At 36.0% G+C, this 21,271-nt stretch overlaps 1 protein-coding gene across 7 annotated transcripts in view; it reads right to left on the reverse strand.

The window, feature by feature from the left end:
• LOC111155965 (R3H domain containing 1) overlaps nucleotides 1–14,171 on the reverse strand; it is a 135,838-nt gene extending 121,667 nt beyond the window's left edge. For 6 of the 7 annotated variants that reach the window (XM_022516991.1, XM_022516654.1, XM_022516910.1 and 3 more), the window contains exons 1-2: nucleotides 13,968–14,029; nucleotides 12,332–12,539 (exon numbers count right to left, since the gene is read on the reverse strand). In XM_022516991.1, the coding sequence (XP_022372699.1) occupies nucleotides 12,332–12,499 (168 nt within the window). In that variant the 5' untranslated portion in view covers nucleotides 12,500–12,539; nucleotides 13,968–14,029. Of the gene's footprint in view, nucleotides 1–12,331; nucleotides 12,540–13,967 lie in introns of all 7 variants that reach the window. The other variant, XM_022516737.1, reaches the window with a different exon arrangement.
• Between the last annotated feature and the right edge of the window lie 7,100 nt (nucleotides 14,172–21,271).

Below are 21,271 nucleotides of genomic sequence, written 5' to 3' on the forward strand. Positions count from 1 at the left end.
CCAAGTAAATGGATGTTAAGATAGAGATAACTCAGTTGGGTCGGATGCCATCAGGAGAGCCCTTTAAAATTTAGCTGAAAATTTACTTTGGTTGAGAGCAGAAAGGCAAGTCAGAAACAAAGGGTGAGAAGGACATGACACATCATTGCTGGCTTCCAAGATGGAAAGGCCAGTGGAGGACTGTAGGTAGGCTCTAGGAGCAGAGTGGCCCTTGGCTGAGCAGTCAGTCAGGGAATGTGGATCTCAGACTTAGAGCTAGCTGTAAGGAACTAGGTTATGTCAGCAACTAGAATGAGCGTGGAAGCAAATTATTCTCCCAAGCCTTCAGATGAGGGCCCAGGCTGGCCAACACCTTTTGGCATTGTGAAACTCTATAGACAAAGAACTTGGCTGAGCCCAATTTAGCTTCTAATCTACAGAACTGTGAGTTGACAAGAGGATGTTCTTTTAAGGATCTAAGTTTATGGTAATATGCTATGTTGCAACAGAAAACTAATATACTACTCCATAAGTAGATTATTATTACCTGCCAAAGTAGCATTATTCAATAAAAATCAGTTATAATTTCACTTCAAATAGCAATGAACTGAAATTACATAATACATACAAAAGAACAAAGCAGAGAAAACCAGTTCTGTTTATTAGAGTAAATAACCTTTGTTTTATATTTTGGTATCAATTTGGCAGCCAGATTTGACTTTAACAGGAAAACAATTTTTTTAAAAAATGTACCCTATTATTTAAAGCATGGTTTAACTTTTTCCCATTTTTTAAACCAGAAAAAATAAATACACACAAAATTTACCATCTTAACAATTAAGTATACAGTTCAGTAGTATTAAATACATTCATAACTTTGTTCAACCATCACTACCATTCACATCCACAACTCTTTTCATCTTGTGAAACTAAAACTCTATACCTATTAAATATAACTCCCATTCTCCTCTCCCCACAGTCCCTGGCAACCACCATTCTTCTTTCTGTCTTAAGTTCGCTTTGAAGTATTACATGTTAAATGGAATCATATGGTATTTGCCTTTTTTTTTTCTTAAAGATTTTATTTATTTATTTGACAGAGATCACAAGTAAGCAGAGAGGCAGGCAGAGAGAGAGAGAGGGAAGCAGGCTCCCTGCTGAGCAGAGAGCCCGATGCGGGACTCGATTCCAGTACCCTGAGATCATGACCTGAGCCAAAGGCAGCGGCTTAACCCCCTGAGCCACCCAGATGCCCCAGTATTTGCCTTTTGTGACCGGATTATTTCACTTAGCATATGACCTCAAGGTTTATCCGTGTTATAGCATATTGCAGAATTTCCTTCCTAAGGCTTAGTAATATTCTATTGTATGTAGATACCAAAATGTACTTATCTATTCATATGTTGATGGATGCATTTGGATTGATTCAATGCTTCAGCTCTCGTCAATAATGTTGCTAAGAACATCGGCATACAAATATGTATTCAAAATCCTGCTTTCAGTTTTTTGAGGGTTATATACTTAAAAGTGGAATTGCTGGACCATATGGTTATGCAATTTTTAATTTTTTGAAAAACTGCTATACTGTTTCCCAAAGTGGCTGTCCCATTTTAAATTCCCGCCAATAGTGTACAAGGTTTCAATTCCTCCACATTCCTGCCAACACTTGTTTTCTGGTTTTTGATATGCATCCTAATGGGTATGAGATAGTACTCATTGTAGTTTTGATTTGCTTTTTCCTAATAATTAATGATGATGTGTATCTTTTCATGTACTTATTGGCAATTCACAGAACTTCTTTAGAGAAATGTCTGTTCAAGTCCTTTGCCCATTTTTGAATAGAGTTGTTTGTTTCATAGTTGTAGTTTTAGTAATTTTCTATATATTCTGGTTAATTACTTGTTGGATACACAATTTACAAATGTTTCCTCCTATGGGTTGCCTTTACACTCTGTTGACAGTGGCTTTTAGTGCACAATTTAAAAAAAAATTCCATGAAGTCCAATTTGTCTTTTTTTCTTTTGTTACCTGTACTTTCAGTGTCAGATCCAAGAAATCATTGCTAAATCCAAATTTTTGTCCCAAGTTAATTCTCCTCCCCCTTTTAGAGATTTTGATTTATGTTCCCTTTGGTATTCTGATTAGAGTAAGACCAGTGAGAATTATGCTTTATAAATACTACAAGATATGGCTCTACATTGTATATGGAGAAAAATTAACACTGGAATTAAGGCAATAACTACACGTGCAAATCAAGCACGTTACTCTGACACAGCCCTTAGTAAAAAGCTCTTTCAGTTACGTGATAATTGATACTGGTGCATGGGGGTCAGTCATTGTTTTGAAGGATAAGCTTTGAAGGCTTCACTCATTTAAAAAATACCTCCTACTGGCCCATAAAGGCCAGAGGGAGCCTTTGCTAATCTCCACTGTAATCAATTGCAATCATTGTGCCTACAGTCTTCTGATACACCTGACTGAACATCTCTTTTATTTGTACAAGATCAAACTTCAGTGACCATGATCCTGATTAGGGTGGAGTCATCTGTGTTGACACCTTTCATGGACTAGTAGAAGCTCTCAGTAAAGAAAGCAAGGTGGTTCAGGGCAGACAGCAAGATGGTCTTCAAACCACTTTCAACTCAACTGCCAACACTGCCTAACAAACCTTGATTAGCCATCCTGGAATAAGCCTCCACGGTAGTTTTCAGCTGAGGAAAGCTACTTAGGCCAAGAATTACGTTAAAGCAAGATTCATCTGTCCCTAGTCTCCCCTCATCAGCCTGATAAAGATGCTGGATATCTTTCCTGAGCCAATTGGTGGCCTGTATGCATGTGAGCTTAGCATTTTATTTTCCCTTTCTAAAATCCATCCATCTTAAGAACACCCTGGCTATTTTATCTGACTCTAATCAGCCAAGTCTCACAAATTAGTAAACAAGTCCAAGCCTTGGACAGAGATGCCCCCTGAAGTGTCCTCATTTTTTGCTATGTTGTAACAGCTACAAGAAAATGCACTGAAACACAGATGCTACTTTTAGGGTAGCTGAGCAAAAATGAAGTATCACTGCTCTGGAAAAATCGAATGGAGGTAGAAGGCTAGAGGTGAGTCTCAATTATACCACTGGCTCTCCAGGTGACCGTGGGTAATTCACTTCCATTTATCTGGAAAATGGAAGGAGTGCTCAGATGAACTTTGGAAACTTTAGCTCTGAATTTCTGAATTTAATGAATTTAACTTCAAAATGCTCAATCATTACTTTGAGCTTCTCTTGTCAACTCAGAATCTTTTTTCGGAAGAAATGTCAGTGGGATTAACAGAGGGCACCTCACCTCCTAGGCATTTCTTCCTCAGGTTCTTAAGGAGTAATGGTGGTGATGATAACCTCCATAGATGTCCATGGTTTTCAAAAGGAAACCCATATTCCACCCTGAACCCGAACACATACTCTCAGTTCCCAGGCATTGGATCTGGCACCAGAAGACTAATACAGTCTTGTCTCAGATCTCAGTATTGACTCTTCTCTTGAAAATGCCACAGTCCCTCTCTCGTAATGCTGAACCAGCCTCCTGGCTTTCCGCCTGTTGTCTGTGGGGCCATGATCAGTGTATCAATGCTCTGGGCTGTGTGTGTTTTTGCTGGAATCACCCAAGGGTCAGGGAGTCTGGTGTGACTAATCATTTGGTTGGTGTGGCTTCCATAGCTTAATGGTTGTTTTCCTTTATTAGTGTTGTTGCTTTTCCCTTAGGCATCTTACGTCTTCATTGTTCAAAGTACAGCCCAGTGGCCTGGGGATAGCGAATACTGACACCAGCTGGGAGGTTGTTGAGATGCAGAATCTTGGGGATATCAATCCATACCTTCCTCATTATGTTTTGTGGTATTCACCCTCTGACTTCCTTAAAGCAGTCAACTCTTAATAGGTCTGGCAGCCCCAGCTCCACAGCCTCTTCTCTCTCAGATATGCAGATTGTAGCAGGTAACCCTGGGAACTGGGGTGTCTTGGAGCTGGGGTTAGTTAGGGACTGAAAAAGCCCTCTTGGCTGGCCCCTTTGGTGTCAAAATTTAAGAAATCATTGCCAAATCCAAAGGTATGATGCTTTTGCCCTGTTTCTTCTAACAGTTTCATACTTTAGCTGTTATATTCAAGTCTTTCATTCATTTTGTGTTAATTTTTATATACAGCATTAGGTAAAGCTCCAACTTCCTTCTTTGGCTATCCAACTGTCCCAGTCACCATCTGTTAAAAAGACTGTCCTTTCTCCATGGTGTTGGCACCTTCTCAAAAATCATTTGACCATATATGCAATGCAAGGGTTTATTTCTGGGCTATTTTCTTACATTGGTCTGTAAGTCTGTCTTTATGCCAGTACCACAGTTTTTGATTACTGTAGCTTTCACAAAAGTTTTGAAAATGGGATGTGTGAATCTTCTAATTTTGTTCTTTTTTAAGATTGTTTTGGTGGGTGCAGGGTGGAGCAAAATGCACAAAGGGAATCAAGGAGTACAAACATCCAGTTACAAAGTAAGTTATAGGGGATATTATGCACCACATGGGGAATATAGCCAATAATATTATATTAATTTTGTATGCTGACAGATGATAACTAGATTTATTGAGGTAAACATTTTACAGTGTATACAAAGGCTGAATCACTGTTGTATACTTCAAGCTAATATACTGTATGTCAAATAATCCGCAATTAAAAAAAAATATGTTGGTATTCTCGGTCCTATCAGATTTCCTATGAATTTTAGAATGGGTTTTTCTATTTCAGCAAAAAATGTCATTTGGATTTTGATAGGGATTTCATTAAATCTATAGATGACTTTGGGTAGTACTGACATTTTAACATCAAATCTGTTCATAAACATGGGATGTTTCCATTTAGTTATGTCACTTTAAGCAATGTTACACAGTTTTCATTGTACAAATCTTTTACCTCCTTGATGAAGTTAATACCTAAGTATTTTATTCTCTTGATTTTTTTTAAGGGGGAGCAGAGGGTGAGTGAGAGAGAGAATTAAGCAGGTTCCATGTCCATTGCAGAGCCCAATGCAGGGCTCCATCTCACCACCCTGAGATAATGACCCAAGCCAAAATCAAAAATTGGACACTTAACCAACTGAGCCACCCAGATGCCCTAGTATTTTATTCTTTTGACACTATTACAAATCGAATTGCTTTTATTATGTCCTTTTCAGACTGTTCACTGTTAGTTTATGGAAGTACAACCCATTTGTATGTGTGTTGATTTTGTCTCCTGCTACTTTATTAAATTCATTTATTAGTTTTAACAGATTTTTGGGGAATCTCTATAGTTCTCTACATATAAGGTCACATCATCTACAAAAATTTTGTTTCTTCCTTTCCAATTTATATGTCTTTTATTTCTTTTTCTTATCTAACTGCTCTGGCTAGAATTTACAAGTACTATGTTGAAGAGAAGTGGTGAAAACAGCATCTTTGCCTTGTTCCTGAACTTGGAGGAAAAGCTTTAAGTAATAAATCTTTTACCAATGACATGATCAATGTTGGTTTTTTATATATGGCTTTTATTATGTTGATGTAGTTTTCTTCCATTAGAAGCTTTTTTGAATATTTTATCAGAAAAGGGTGTTGATTTTTGTGAAATGCCTTTTCTGCCTCAATTGAGAAGATCAAATGTTTTATTCCCTTCATTCTGTTAACATAGTATGTTCACACTGATGGATTTTCATCTGTTGAACCATCCTTGAATTTCAAGAATAAATCCCACTTGGTCAGGGCACGTAATCTTTTCATATGCTGCTGAATTCAATTTACTAGTATTCTGCTAAAGATTTTTGCATCAATGTTCACAAGGGACACTGGTCTTTAGTTTTCTTGTAGCATCTTTGTCTGGCTTTGGTATCATGGTAATACTGGAAAAAGAATGAGTTAGGAAGAGTATCCTCTGAAATTTTTTGGAAAAGCTGGAGAAGGATTGGCACTACTTTTTAAAGATGTATTTATTTATCTTAGAGACAGAAAGAGAGAATGGGTGGAGGGACAGAGGAGAGAATCTCAAGCAGACTCCCCATTGAGCACAGAGTCCAATGAGGGGCTTGATGGCATGACCCTGAGATCACAACATGAACCAAAATCAAGAGTCGACACTTAATCAACTGAGCCACCCAGGAACCCCTGTGATTTTTAAATGGTTGGTAAAATTTACCAGTAAAACCATCAGGTCTGGGGCTTTTCTCTGCTGGAAGAATTTTGATTACTGAATCAATTGCCTTACTAGCTACAGGTCTTTTCAGGTTTTGTTTCTTCATGATTTAGCCTTGTCAGGTTTTATGTTTCTAGGAATTTGTTCATTTCATCTACAATATCCAATTTGTTGGTGCACAGTCATTCACAGTACCCTCTTATAATCCTTTCATTTTATAGAATTGGTAGTAATGTCCCCACTTTAATTTCTGATTTTAGTAATTTGAGACTTTTCTTCCTTAGTCCATCTAGCTAAAGTTTTGCCAATTTGGTTGATCTTTTCAAAGAAGCAACTTCTGGTTTCACTGATTTTCTCCATTGTTTTGTTTTTCATTTTTACCAGCATTTTATTGCCACAGTAAAAATTTAGTAGGTTATTTAACAAACCTTAACATCTCTAGAGCGATGCTAAGGGACAAGGTCCCCAATTTATAATTAGCATTATTTGATACAAAACATGTATTAGGCCAATAAATGCATGCAGAATATGAAATATGCTTAAAGGACTTCAGTTTGAAATGGGTCAGAACTACAAGCTACTAGCCTGAAGAAAAACTGAGACTTAGTAACAAGTAGTTAAGGTGTAATATCACAATAAATGTTGACTATTCTTAAATTTACTGCCTTGTAGATAAATTTTGAGGGCAAAGAAAAGTAAACATCATTGATGATTTTAGTACTTTGGTCTTTTGTTTACAATAAAGGGACTTTAAACAGATCTAAAATTTGTTTCAGAATATGAATGTGGAAGGATTCTCAAAACATTATTTGTACCTTAATTGTTAAGCCAAACCAGAGTATTTTACAACTAACAACAAAAGAAACAGAAACTTAAATCTAAGTAGTCAACTTAATATAAAGAAATGTTACATAGAGTTGTTTTTTTTTTTTCCTTAACCATAAATGTCTCTTTTGGTCTAATAGTTTCAGTAGTTTTCTTTACCTTTCCCTGTACTACTAAGGACAGTTTAAATCTGTTTGAAGGCTCTTTATTACAAAAGAAAACTGAAAAAAAACATAAAAAACAAAATGTGGAAATACAGAAATGGTGAACCACCATAACAATTAAGTACTGCTAAGAAAGAATAATCTTTATGAGTTATATTGTGTGTTTGCATAAAAACAGCCACCTTAAAGACCCTCAATTAAAGAGGCACTCTATCTCAAAAAGGGGATCATTTTTCATATGTAATTACTATGAACAAAATAAATTATAATGGTTAAAATGCTTCAGCTAAGACTCCTAATACATCTTGAAGAGTTTACTAATTCTCAGTACTTTCCAAGGTAATAGTAAGAATTTATGGTAATTATTCTGGAGGAGATAATGAATTAAAGTGTTAAATGTCTAGCTAACAGTCAGAAGCAATAAAAACCATGGAGTCAGGCTGATCATTTCGACTAGAATAATGAGTTGGAAGACAGGACTTTTAAATCAATAAACTGCCAAATAACAATCATTAATTGGTTTATATCATTTAATACTCTGGGCAAAAGAACATAAGGTTAAATATCCAAAAACCTAAATCTTGGACTCTAAGGAAAAGTCCATGGAGAAACTCAGAATTATCTGGTGTACAGTTACCCCTCATATTAAAGATAAAGGATCTCAGCATCCTATTGGTGATACACACGGAAATTACTGAAGAAAGTAAAATATTATGTAAAAAGATTTCTTTATCTGTAAGAAATGAACTACTTTATACATGTAATAATGGGAGCACCGTGAAAAGCAAATATGTTTTTAAGTGCTAGCTGTCTTATGTGCATATAACCTAGGTTCAACAGAAAGAGTACTGAATCCCTGAAATAATTTAAAAATTAAAGTACACTATGGGAAGTGAATTTTAGTTTTAAAAGTTGAACTCATTAAATACTAATAAAAGACAACACAAGTACAGTATACAGATCTAGAACTTAATGCAAGGAAACAAAAACTGAAACAAAAAAAGGTAACCAATACAAACTGAATTGGCCATCCTATTGTTCAATAAATAGTTGGAAGAGAGACCATTGTTTAAACTGCTCTAAAATATGTTTTGGATCGTGTTTACATACACATGTACACAGATGAACACACCTAGACAGAACATTTGTCAAGATACAACTGTATAAAAATGGGAAAGCTGAATATGAACCATTAATAAGTAAGCAGAATACAAGATTCCTAATTTTACATTTCAAATAAATTATTGCAAAAAAGCAAGACAAGGAACTTACCCTAACTTTAATCTAAAAATTCTATCGCTGAGAAAAACCAAGTGCCAGACATCATATAAATTAGTTATACAAAGAAGACCAAAGCAAACACTTCCTCCCCTGGCCTCACCATTCACCCCATATTAAGGATTAGTTGTAGTCAAACAAAATTTAGAAACTTGGCTCCTCACCACTCCAATCTTCTACATACTTCATAATTACAGAAAGTCCAATACGCAACTTGTAAGATTTGAAACAGGAATAGGTATGGCAATAGAAAAGTTACTAAGCAAAAACTCTGTACCACTATTTGGAACCATAATCAATAGTTCAGAACAACTCCACGGCAATTACATGGGTAAGTTAACTTCTGGAAATTAATGTACACAGACTGCTTGAATTAGCACTAAAGTATTCTTAAGGAAGTAATCCTTAAAATTCTGTAAAAGATTATAACCTGAAACAAAACTTTGAATGAAAAACACAACTAACATTTTTAAAAAGTAGAGAGTCATGCAAGGAGAATTACTTCCCAAAGCAAAGGTTAAGCTCTATGAGGCAGTCTCTACTTAAAACAATCCAATGTGGTGATAAACTATTTACATACTTCCAATGTCTGCTGACCTCTCCCTAGTTTGATGAAATTTTTAATGTAAATGCTATCTTTAACGAATAGTAAAAATTTAAAGATTTCTTCATAGTATTAAAGAAGCTAATATATCCCTTCATTTAAAAATGACTTTTTCTAGGGGCACCTGGGTAGCTCAGTTGGTTAAGCGTCTGCTTTCAGCTCAAGTCATGATCCCAGGGTCCTGGGATGGAGCCCTGCGTTGGGCTCCCTGCTCAGGGGAGCGCCTGCTTCTTCCTCTCCGTCTGTCCCTCCCCTTCCGCTTGTGCTCTGTCTCTCGCTTTCTCTCTCTCAAATAAATAAATGTCTTAATAAAAAAAAAAAAAGACTTTTTCTAAATAAAACACTAAGGGGATGGTAAGGAAATTAAGACTTGGAGATGTATAAAATGTATGATTGTTGAGGAAAACATTTTCATTTTCCTAGGTCTCTTCAAGTGTTACTGTGCTGAAGCAAGACAATGGACATAAGTTTATTCATGGTAGTTCACTTTCAGAATGATATAGAAGAAAGGAGGAAATTACTGGTTTATTCAAAATTCTTAAGGGGAAACCTATGTTAGTTGGCAAATACATCTAAATTTGAGTAAAAAAAAAACAGTTGCTATTTTCAAGGCTCAAACTCACAACCCTAAGCTGAGATCAGGAGTTGCACACTTAACCAAATGAGCCACCAAGGTTCCCCTAATTATAGTTGCTATTAAAATTAAATCTTTAGCCAGGATGTTAGAGATACCAAAGAAAGATGAAATGTCTCCTACTATGTCAGAAGAAAGGCATTTCATAAAGAATAACTCTGTATTGTTAAAAGGTAATTTTGTATTAGCCGTATTCTTCTTAACAAGACTCTATTCTCTGTTCATGCCTAACACAGTTGACTTTATTTTATACTAGGTGAACATACAGGAAAACCTTTTCTACTTATTAATCTACTTTCATTCCTAATTTCTATTACTTAAATCTCTCCCATATAAGTTATTTTGACTGTAAGCCTCTTCTTGCCAGACACCTTGTATGGAGGCACCTTGGATCTCAAAAAGTTCCAAGCAGAGTAAATATTCTCACCATAGTAAATTCTTTTTTTTTTTTTTTCCTTTAATAGCATGAGTCGGGTAAAGGGTAGAGGGAGAAGCAGACTCCCTGCTGAGCAGGGAGCCCCCAATATGGGGCTCGATCCCAGGAGTCCAGGATCATGACCCGAGCAGAAGGCAGACACTCAACTGACTGAGCCACCCAGGTGCCCCACACCATAGTAAATTCTTAATAAACATTTGAATAAGCTATGAAAATAGTATTCAATGGATTAACGTAAAATGAATTCTCATGTTCTCTTTGTTCCTCTTTCCAATCTTTACAGTCATAATTCTATATGGAATAGGATATCAAAGACCACGTCCATTTTTGCTTACTATAGTAGGTCGTTGGCATAGAATAGGCTTTCAATAAGCATCTGGTGAATGAGTGAAATTTTCCTGTAATATCAACTACGGGGCCTTGATTCAATTGTGGTCATCAAAATGCTCTTGTGCCTATTACCAAGGGTAACGCAACAGACACACCAGGAAATGTAATACCCAAATTAATCACTTGTTTATTAGCATGACCTAGATGAGTGAACATTAGGTATAAAAAAGGGACTAAAAGGAAATCTTCTACTATTTCAATCACGAATGCAACAGAATTTTAGCAGATTTTCTCTGATTCAATCAGGATACTGGCATACTGCCATCACCGAGTATAGTGATTGCAGGCTTAACAATTTTTTGTTTTAAAAAGTGCTATTACTAAAAGTGACAAGAAAAAGTATGTTATTTCTCCCAATTTCTTAGGTAATTACCACTTGACTATACTTAATCAGTGGGGCCTAAATGCTTTTTTTTTTTTTTAAATAGCCGCGTGAGTTGCTTTCATTTTCTAACACATTTCTGGCACATACTGGAGAATAAACCAAATTTTTGACTGAATGAAGGAATGATATAACCTTTAGAAGAGCCTTCTTTACTTATTAAAAAAAAAAAAATAGCCCTCATATAGCATTCAAGATCTTCAGGATACATTAAGAGTGATAAGAGTGATGATAAAATACTTTCTCCCAAAGTAGAATTCTTTATCCACAGAACTAAACTAAAACAAATGAGTTAGAAATAGTATTTTAAGGTTAGTTTTTGTGGCAGATTAAAGGTCTTTCCTACTAAGAGGCAGGCTGTAATTCCCTTTCCCTTGAATCTGGGTTACCTTTATTGACATGTGTCACTGAAAGAAGAAAGAGGAAGAGACATTCTGAGACTTCTGAGCCTAGGTCAAAAGAACCCTTGCAGCTGTGCTTGGCTTTTGGAACATGGTTTTTGTGACTCCTGAGTTGTCACACAGTAAGTATAACTACCTTGGGTCTCCCATGCTGTAGGGGCCATAGGTAGGTGCTCCCAGTTCCAGCTGAGACCACATTTCTGCCATTCCCACCAAGGTGCCAGATATGTGGGTGAAACAGTCTGGACCTTCTATGCCAGCCCATCTGTCAGTTAAATACCAGCAAAACCCACTTTTGATGCCTTGTGCAGTAGAAAATTCAGTAAGCCAAGCCCTTATTTTGTCTTCCTGACTCACAAATCATAAAATATTAAAAAATTAAATGGTGTTTAAAAATTGTTAGTCCTTTGTTTTGCAGTAATGTCTTCTAAAGCAGGAAGATAACTGGAACACTTAGAAGTGAATGTATGTACTACTTGAAATAATTTTCTACCTGTCTTGAATCTGTTGACCAACTCATCAATTTCCATCTATGCCTGGAATTAAAAGCCTTCTCCACGGTTAATTCTGTCATCATATATGTGTAGTGACAAAAGCCTCAAGTGACTTCTTTTTTCCCCACCAACCACTTTTCTTAGTCATGGATGATTGCTTCCCTGGAGGATTGTTTTTACTGAGAGAACTACAGTTTTTTCAACCTTGCTTATTCTGCTCTCCTTTAAGGGCTCTTAGGTTAGATTCTGTACTCTCACGATACTAACAGGTGCAGAGTGGTATGAAAAAGTAGAAAGCCAATAAAAAACATATTGGCCACATACGAATAAAAACAATTACATTACAAGTAAATACAAAACAAATTAAAGATATAAGCAATTCAAAGAGCTACACTCAACAAGCTATTCCAGAACACTGAAAACCAGCTGGTCAACATGTCCCAAAGGGTCAATTTACCCTTTTACAATTCTGAAAGTGCGTTTGGTATGAAGAGTATAACTACATCTTGCGTATTTAGTATTTGTAGCCAAAGAGAAAATCCTGTTTACCTGCAAATCAATATTGTCAATACAACGTTCATTCTTCTCTGCCAAAATCTTCCCATAGTTTTCTGATTTGATAAGATTTTCAACTCTGGTTGTATCTTTCACTTCTGCCTCCAAATCCTTCATTGTTTCAGTTTCATTTTTTACAGTAACAGTATCAGACATCCTCATCAGCAAAGGTTATTTTAGAATTCTACAGGGAACTTGAAGCCTTAGCAAGAAAGGAAAAAAAATTAAATTCAGTTTGAAACATTTCTTAAATTCGCCTACTATACAATATTGACTAAGCGCCCTCTATGGTCCAGGAACAACGTTGAGTTTACATAGGTAGAAGCAAGTTTCCTGCTTTCAAAGAGTATAGAGCTTAGTGGCAGAAATACACAAATCTTAAAAAAGCATAATACAACAAGCTAAGAGCTATAATAAGGATAAGAGGTAATTCCAGTGCACATATCACCCTTTTTCTTTTTAAAAGATTTTTATTTATTTATTTGATAGAGAGCACAAGCAGGGGAAGCAGCAGGCAGAGGGAGAGGGAGAAGCAGATACCCCACTGAGCAGGGAGCCCAATGCCAGGTTCGATCTCAGGATCGTGGGATCATGAAAAAGGCAGACACTTAACTAATTTAGCCACGTAGGCACCTGCACATTATCACTTTTAAAGGGTCTTAAGAAACATTAAAGGAGTGAGCCATATGAAAGTGAAACGTAATGGTTGTAGAGTTATAAAAAATACATACTTAGATGACATGAGAAATCTTTTTTTCTAAAAGGATGTCAGGAGTATCATCCTGTAAGAAAAATGTATTCCTATTATAGCCTTCATTTAGGTTCCTAAAGTTCTAAATTTCTTGAATTTTCCTTCAATTCCAAAAGGAAATAATTAAAAAAAAAATAAACAGCAACATGGTATACAAAACATAGGTGGGTTGTGCATTAATAGTCCGCTTTAGGAATCAAGCACTGAAAACTCTCCTGACTAATGTGATTCAGTGCCTAACAACACGGTATTACCAGACACTCAGGAAATCAAATCCATAGGATGCCAATATATTTCCTATCTTCAGTGAGGTTAAGAAAACACTGGGGACCTTATACTGGATATATCAGATAAGAATGTATGAGGGACAGGTGTCAATTTACATCCTGTAAGAAATGTGATGATAAAAAGGAGAACTTGATGTCAACAACTTTAATTTTTTTCTAGCTTGAGATATAACTGACATACAACAATGTGTAAGTTTAAGGTGCATGACATAATGATTTGATAGATGCATATACTGTGAAATGATTGCCACATGTATCACTTAACATAATTACAATTAAATATCTAAATAAATGAAGAAAAGAATATCTAAACACAAATTTCAGAAATCCATAAAATGGATTTTTGACAACCTGAAAAGGGTAAAAAACAAAAAAAAGAGGGAGAAATAGATTCTAAAGTCACAGACGGACTAAACGGAATTTAAATCTTCATTAAATATATTCTATACCAGACTTAATTGGCTCATTCTCAACACAATAAGGTTACTAAGAGGTAGGGCATTTCTTAAAACACTCTGGTTCCTTGCTTTTTATATTAAGATTTTGAAAGAAAAAGGGATATGTTTTTCTCTCAAGTGTTAAGACAGATTACCTGAAGTATCCTATGGAACTGGGATTGCGGTGTCCCACAAAAATAAAATAAAGTAATCCAAGGTTCTTTTTCACAGTTGTCAGCCAGGATGTCAAGTGTATTGAACCATCTGGAATCTGGTAGGAGGAGTCCCATGTCCTTGTCACCACTGTAGATTCCTGGGCTGAAATGGACTGTTGTGGATCAAATATATCATACCTTTCAGTGGCCTAAAATTAAAACAAAAGGAAACCTTTTAACAAAATAGCCAAGAGAAGTAGAACACTATATAGTAATTTAGAAATTAAAAATGCTACTATTGGTGAATTTATTATTTTTTTGTCCTAACAAGAGTCAGAATACTTAGTTATGACATGTATTAGTTTTGTGAGCCTGAAGTCACTCAGGGCACCTAGAAAATTTAGCAGTAAAAGCAGAGATGAGAAGAAAGCAAGGGAACTAATATATAATAAGAATTTAGCATGTGGTCAGTGTTGTAAGGAAGATAACTGTTTATTTTATAGATAAAGGAAAAAAGGTTTGCCTAAGATTGTGACCAAGAATGCTTAACTCCAAGAAGAGTTTTCTTCCAGAGCTACAACTCTATGGACTTACGGGAAGACTGTAATTTTCAGTAATGATCACACTCTAGATTTTTAAGAGTACAAAGAAGAAAAGGTTGTAATAAATCATTTAACATTTTCAACGAAATCCACATTGGTCTGTTAAAAAGCAAATGTCTATAAAGGGTAGAATCACTATTTTTTTTTTTTTTTTTTAGAATCACTATTTTTAAAGACATCTGAAATGCTAAAATTCTTTCAGTGTCATCTGTTGTTTTGCTTTTTTTTTTTTTAAGATTTTTATTTATTTATTTGACAGACAGATCACAAGTAGGCAGAGAAGCAGGCAGAGAGAGAGAGGAGGAGCCCCGATGTGGGGCTCGATCCCAGGACCCCGGGATCATGACCCAAGCCGAAGGCAAAGGCTTTAACCCACTGAGCCACCCAGGTGCCCCCAGTGTCATCTGTTTTTAAAGTCACTTTCATTTTATGTTTCTCTGGTGCAAAGGAATTTATTATAGCAAATAAACAGCTCTAAAAATCTTACATGTCTTTTCCATTTTCCTTTGATAGTGCTCTTGTCAATAAACAGAACAGTACAGTTTAAAGGTGAAACAATTGAAAATAGTACAGTGTAAGCATGAAGAGATAATAATATTGTCAACCATGCATCACAGAGCAATTCACATCTTATACTAGCTCTTCAAAAACTATTTTAAAATATAATTAATTTAGAACCCTGATATAGATTCACATCAGTTTTCATGTCTCAATTTCACTAAGAGATGACAGAAAGGAGGAATCAAGGAATGCCCAAGTTGTTTTCTGACATTGTCTTCTCTATTTCGCCGAGGCTGCTAGGCCACTAAATCAAATAACTGTTCTTTTTAAAAATTTTTACAAAAAAACAAAACCAAAAAATAATTCAATATAATTTTTCTAATTTTTAACTTTTTCTCTCATAAAATGGTAGACACAAGATGGCAGCACCCACTAAGCACCCAAATTATTGTGGTTTTGTTTGTTTTTAGTAAAGTGACCTGTGATTCAATCATAAATCCTTTAAGTTTGAAATTGTGAAGCAAGGCTATAATCTATATAAGAAAATAAAATGGGGTGCCTATATGGCTCAGTCAGTTAAGTGTTTGACCCTTAGTTTTGGCTGGGGCCATGATCTCCCTCTTGTGAGATGGAGCCCTGTGTCAGGCTCCACGCTGAGTGGAGCCTGCTTGAGATTCTCTCTCCCTCTGCCCCTTCCCCTGCACACACACACTCTCTCAAAATCTTTAAATAAATAATAATTAAAAAGAACTAAAAAAGGCAATAGCTGCAAGGGGTAATGAAGATGAGGCACAATGTAAAGAGGCAAACACTCAGTTCTGAGGAACCCCCACTGAACCTTTGGAACCACTTAGTTGAATCTTACAATTTACCATGCAAGCTATCAGCACTAAGAAGTCCAATGACCTGCCCAAAGTCACACAACCAATGTGATAACCAATACTTGTCAATATTCCACACCACTTGACAAACTAAAGAAATAAATGTTTCTGAACCAAAATGACCAGTTATTATTTCCTGGGAAAGAGATAAGGATCAAGTGCATTGCCATTTTATCAAAGTTTAAAACTCAGCTCTACCAGTTATGAGTTAGGAAATCATTTAACCTTTCTGAGCCATAATGAATGAGGAAAAGGAACATTTAGCTCATAAACTTATTGGGAAGACAATTTTTTTGTTGTTGTTGTTGTTTTTTGTTTTATATCTGTTACCAATCCCCAATACCCATTGTGGTGGTTACACACATAACTGTTCTTTTTTAAAAATTATTTTTATGAACATATAATGTATTATTTAACCAAGGGGTACAGGCCCAAGAATCATCAAGCTTACACATTTCACAGCACTCACCATAGCCCATACCCTCCCCAATGTCCATAACCCAACCACCCTATCCCTACTCCCCACCCACGAGCAACCCTCAGTTTGTTTTGTGAGATTAAGAGTCTCTTATGGTTTGTCTCCCTCCTGATCCCATCTTGTTTCACTTTTTTTTCTTCCCTACCCTTAAACCCCCTGCCCTGCCTCTCAATTTCCTCATATCAGAGAGATCATATGATAATTGTCTTTCTCTGATAGATTTATTTCACTCAGCATAATACCCTCTAGTTCCATCCACATGATTGCAAATGGCAAGATTTCATTTATTTTGACAGCTGCATAGTATTCCAGTGTGTGTGTGTGTGTGTGTGTGTGTGTGTGTTGGGAAGACAATTTTTAAAAAAGATTTATTTATTCATTTGAGAAGGAGAGAGAGTGAGTGGGGGTAGAGGCAAAGGGAGAGAATCTTCAAGCAGACTCTGTGCTGAGCAAGGTGCCCCACGCAGGGCTTGATCCTTTGAGTGATGAGATTACGACCTGAGCTGAAACCAAGAGTCTAATGCTTAACCAGCTGAGGCACTGAGATGGCCCAAGACTGGATGCCTGCTCACTTTATTTATTTATTTATAAAGATTTTTTTTTTTTGACAGAGACATAGTGATAGAGGGAACACAGCAGGAAGAGTGGGAGAGGGAGAAGCGGGCTCCCTACCAAGCAGGGAGCCTGATGCAGGGTTTGATCCCAGGACCCTGGGATCATGACCTGAGCTGAAGGCAGACGCTTAATGACTGGGCCATCCAGGCGCCCCTGAATATTTTAAATAAAAACGTTTTCCTCTGCACATCTTCAAATAAAGGAGATTATTTAGCTTTTTGGGTACTCACTAAAACAAAAACTTTTTTATCTTGGCATAATGCCTATACTTCTGGAGTTACTTAAGGCTCTGTGGGCATGTGGGGGTCAAGTATGGGAAGCTACAAAATAGGGATGGCATATGGTGTTGCTGCCATAACAATTAGGATTCAATTAAATGCACCACCCTAATGTCATAAATCGTTATACAGTAAGTGAAAGTGATTTAAAAACGTATATAAATTTGGTAAGTTACTACAGCAGAAAGGCAACTTAGAGAAAGTCAGCAAAATGTTGATATTTATTAAGTGCACACATGTGAGTTGGTGATATTTAAAAATTGTCTCAGGGCACCTGGGTGGCTCAGTCAGATAAGCGTCTGTTTTTGGCTAAGATCATCATCTCAGGGTCCTGGGATCAAGCGCCATGTCAGGCTCCCTGCTTAGTGGGGAGTTTACTTCTCCCTCTCCCTCTGCCCCTCTCTCAAATAAACAAATGAAATCTTTTAAAAAACTGTCTCAATCTATTTCAACTTAAAAGAGATGGATATATGTGCTCAAAATTCACATTCAACTTTGAATAAACATTCTTGCAACTGCTAACATGTTACTAGGAACAAGTCAGAGATTTGATTATATATAATTTCTGTGCCACCAGGTAGCCAACAAAAGATAAATGCCTGTATATATAATAAAATCTTCAGAACCACATGCACAAAAAGATTGGCACCCACCTGGCACTACAAGCAAAAGGGAATCAAAGGTAAAATTAAAGATCATAACCTAAAAGAAGAAACTATAAAAGTACAAGGAAATATAAGAAATATATTTATATATATTTAACATATATAATATAAATAATATATATAATATAATATATATAATATATATATAAAATATATATTTTTTTAGATTTTTAAATTTATTTATTTGACAGAGAGAGAGATCACAAGTAGGCATAGAGGCAGGCAGACAGAGAAGGGGAAGCAGACTCCGCGCTGAGCAGAGAGTCTGATTCAGGCCTCGATCCCATGACCCCGGGACCATGACCTGAGCCAAAGGCAGAGGCTTTAACCCACTGAGCCACCCAGGCGCACCTATAAAAAATATTTTTATAATTACTTAGAGGGAGAGCCCTTACCGAGCATGACATAAAAATCTAGAAGCTACCAAAGAAATATTAATAAAACTTATAATAAAGTTTTAATATTTCTGTTTGACAAAACAGAGATTAAAAGGCAAATGATAAAATCTATTTCCAACTGAAAGGGTCAAAGTATCTAAAGTAAAAAAGCTTTTATAAGTCAAGAGGAAAAAAGAGAGAAATGGGGAATAGGCAATCTACAAAAGAAACACAAATAATTACCACCAAAAATTAATAACTGGTATATAGCTTACCACATGCCAGGTATTCTACTACCTTTCATAATTAATAAATTTAGAACTTACAACAATTCTAAGTAGGTCCTGTTATCACCCCTGTTTTACAGATTAGGAAATTAAGGCACAGAGAAATTAAGTGATTTTGTCCAAGGTCACACAGCTACTCAGTGTGGGGACAAGGACATGAAACAGGGCAGACAGGTGTCCCACTCCAGGCTCCTACCCACAATGCTCTATCATTCCTACATACAAAGAGGAAGGGCAATATGTATTTAGAGAACACCTTTATTTCAAGACTTCTTTCTTCGTTTTAAAACGATTTATTTATTTGACAGAGAGAGAGAGAGGAGAGAGTGTGCACGCACAAACAGAGGGAGTGGCAGGCAGAGAGGGAGAGAGAAAGAAGCCGGCTCCCTGCTGAGCAGAGAGCCCAGTGTGGGGCTGGATCCCAGTACCCTGTGATCATGACCTGAGCCGAAGGCAGACACTTAATCAACTGAGCCACCCAGGTACCCCTAAAGAGTTTTTATAACATGTACTAAATCCCTTAGCATCATATTCATTACAAAAAGCAAACTTTGCCTTTTCACAGGGATAGGAGCTATGTATTGTTCTCTGCTGAACAGCAAGACAGCACTGTTAACTTATTAGTTGTCAATAAAGCTAATCACTACTGAAATATCAGAACTGCTGCATACCATCGAGTTTCTCTTAACCTCCCTATCTCTTGTAATCATCAGTATCAAACGAAGTAAACCTGGTTGGTAGTAAGGATTCAGTTTGTGGCTAAGGAACATTGTGAAGCCTAGTGGTTTACAAATGATGAATATGAATACTTAAGTACCTTCCTCAAAGAAACAAAGCGAGACAGAATTGGGATCAATATTTGAAAAGACAGACTAGTATATGCAATTCGTGAATGTGTAGTTTCTTTAGTGAAAATTTCAGACCGTATTTTCAGCAACAAAAATACAATACTGCTAATTCAAAGGAACACTTTATTATGCCTGGGGTCTAATGTTTGGTTCTACAGTTAGGCATTTACAAAAATAAATAGTCTACTTCCACAAGAAGAAAATCAGTTTACTCTAGGTTAATAAAACATCAAAAGCTCAATTTTGTTATGAGGAAAAACTCTGGCTCCTACAGGTAAAAACTAAGTACTCTGCACATGAATATTGAGAAAAAAAGAATTATATTACTGAAGTTATCTGAAACAGAGTTTGGCAAAGCACACTGCATTTTTTTCCCTTATGACTAACTGGTTATTCAATGTCATTTCATTAGATGAACACAGTGCTTACTTCTTCCCTCAGAGCAAAACATGTAATCAGGCACCAACATTTATAACATAAACCAAGTTGCAGAAGACCAACACACACCAGATTCTTCTCTTAAGGGTTAGCAATCAATACAACCTATTGGTCATGGGCCTCTGGTGAGAAAGACAAGGAAAATGGTTTATCCTGTATTTAGAAAGAATGAAAATTCACATTCTCAGAGTCAGTTACTTGAAGAAGAATATAGGCATCAATATTTCAAAATGCTAAAGTCTATGTGATTTATAAACAGTTACTATCAACCAGAAATCTAACAAGAAACCACAGAAAGCAAGAAGCTGCAGTATTAGCTATGTTTTATAAGAGTAAAAGAGAAAGAATTACCTTGACCTAATGGGAATTGGTGAAACCCGAGAGAGATGGTTAGCAATGACATTTATCAACAAATACATAAAATAATTTTAATATGATATTTAGAGAGGGTAAAAAACTTGGCAAGTTGAAGAATAGGCACAAATAACTTATTAGTTGAGTTACATAAGAGTATGAAACAAATTAGATTTAGAGAAGAAGTGATACACAGAGGTAAGATCTTACAAGAACATGTTGCTCTCTCAATGGAGAAATGGGGAAGATAGGAAAAAGAAGCCCATTTAAAGGAAAGAGAGTACATATGCTGAGGTTGAAGAAAACAAACAAACAAATCTGATGATACCCAGAGGTGGAGATGGCATAGGGAATGGGAACTCTCACCGCTATGAGTTCACTTTAGTAAATAATCTGTGATCTCAAAAGAGGTTTAAATTCCTCTTATGCTACAGCCCAGCACTTCTACTTCTCCATCTACAAAATAGTCACAAAAATATCCACTGTAATTGTTTTATTTAAAAGCAAAGAATGGGAAAGACCAAATGTTTACCAACACCAGCACTGATTTTTTTTTTTGAAGTATGAGAACAGTATGTAAATTCCTACTGCACAGTATGATAAATGATTAAAATGAACGAACTAAAGCTGTATCAATACTAGTCTCCAAAAGAACATTAGAATGTTTAATGGAAAAGCAGAATTATGACTACAATACAATGCAACTTACACAAATATTTAAAAACCACACAAGCATTGACGGTAAAGGTACAAATCTATTTCACACAATTCTCTCTGGGGAGGAAAAGGAAAAGGTTTCAGGTGAGACAGAAAAGGGACTTTAATCAATGTCTTTATTATTATTCTATTTCTTAAAAAAAAAAGACTTGTAGCAAATATAACAAAAGGTCAGCATTGCTAATTTTGAGTAGTAAGTACTGAATGTTTGCTAGAATGCTCCTTTTTTTGGTCCTGACATTTTTCATTAAAACATGTTCTAA

The sequence above is a fragment of the Enhydra lutris genome, unplaced genomic scaffold (assembly GCF_002288905.1).
Source record: "Enhydra lutris kenyoni isolate GAN:26980312 unplaced genomic scaffold, ASM228890v2 scaffoldscaffold1, whole genome shotgun sequence".
Lineage (NCBI taxonomy): Eukaryota > Metazoa > Chordata > Mammalia > Carnivora > Mustelidae > Enhydra > Enhydra lutris.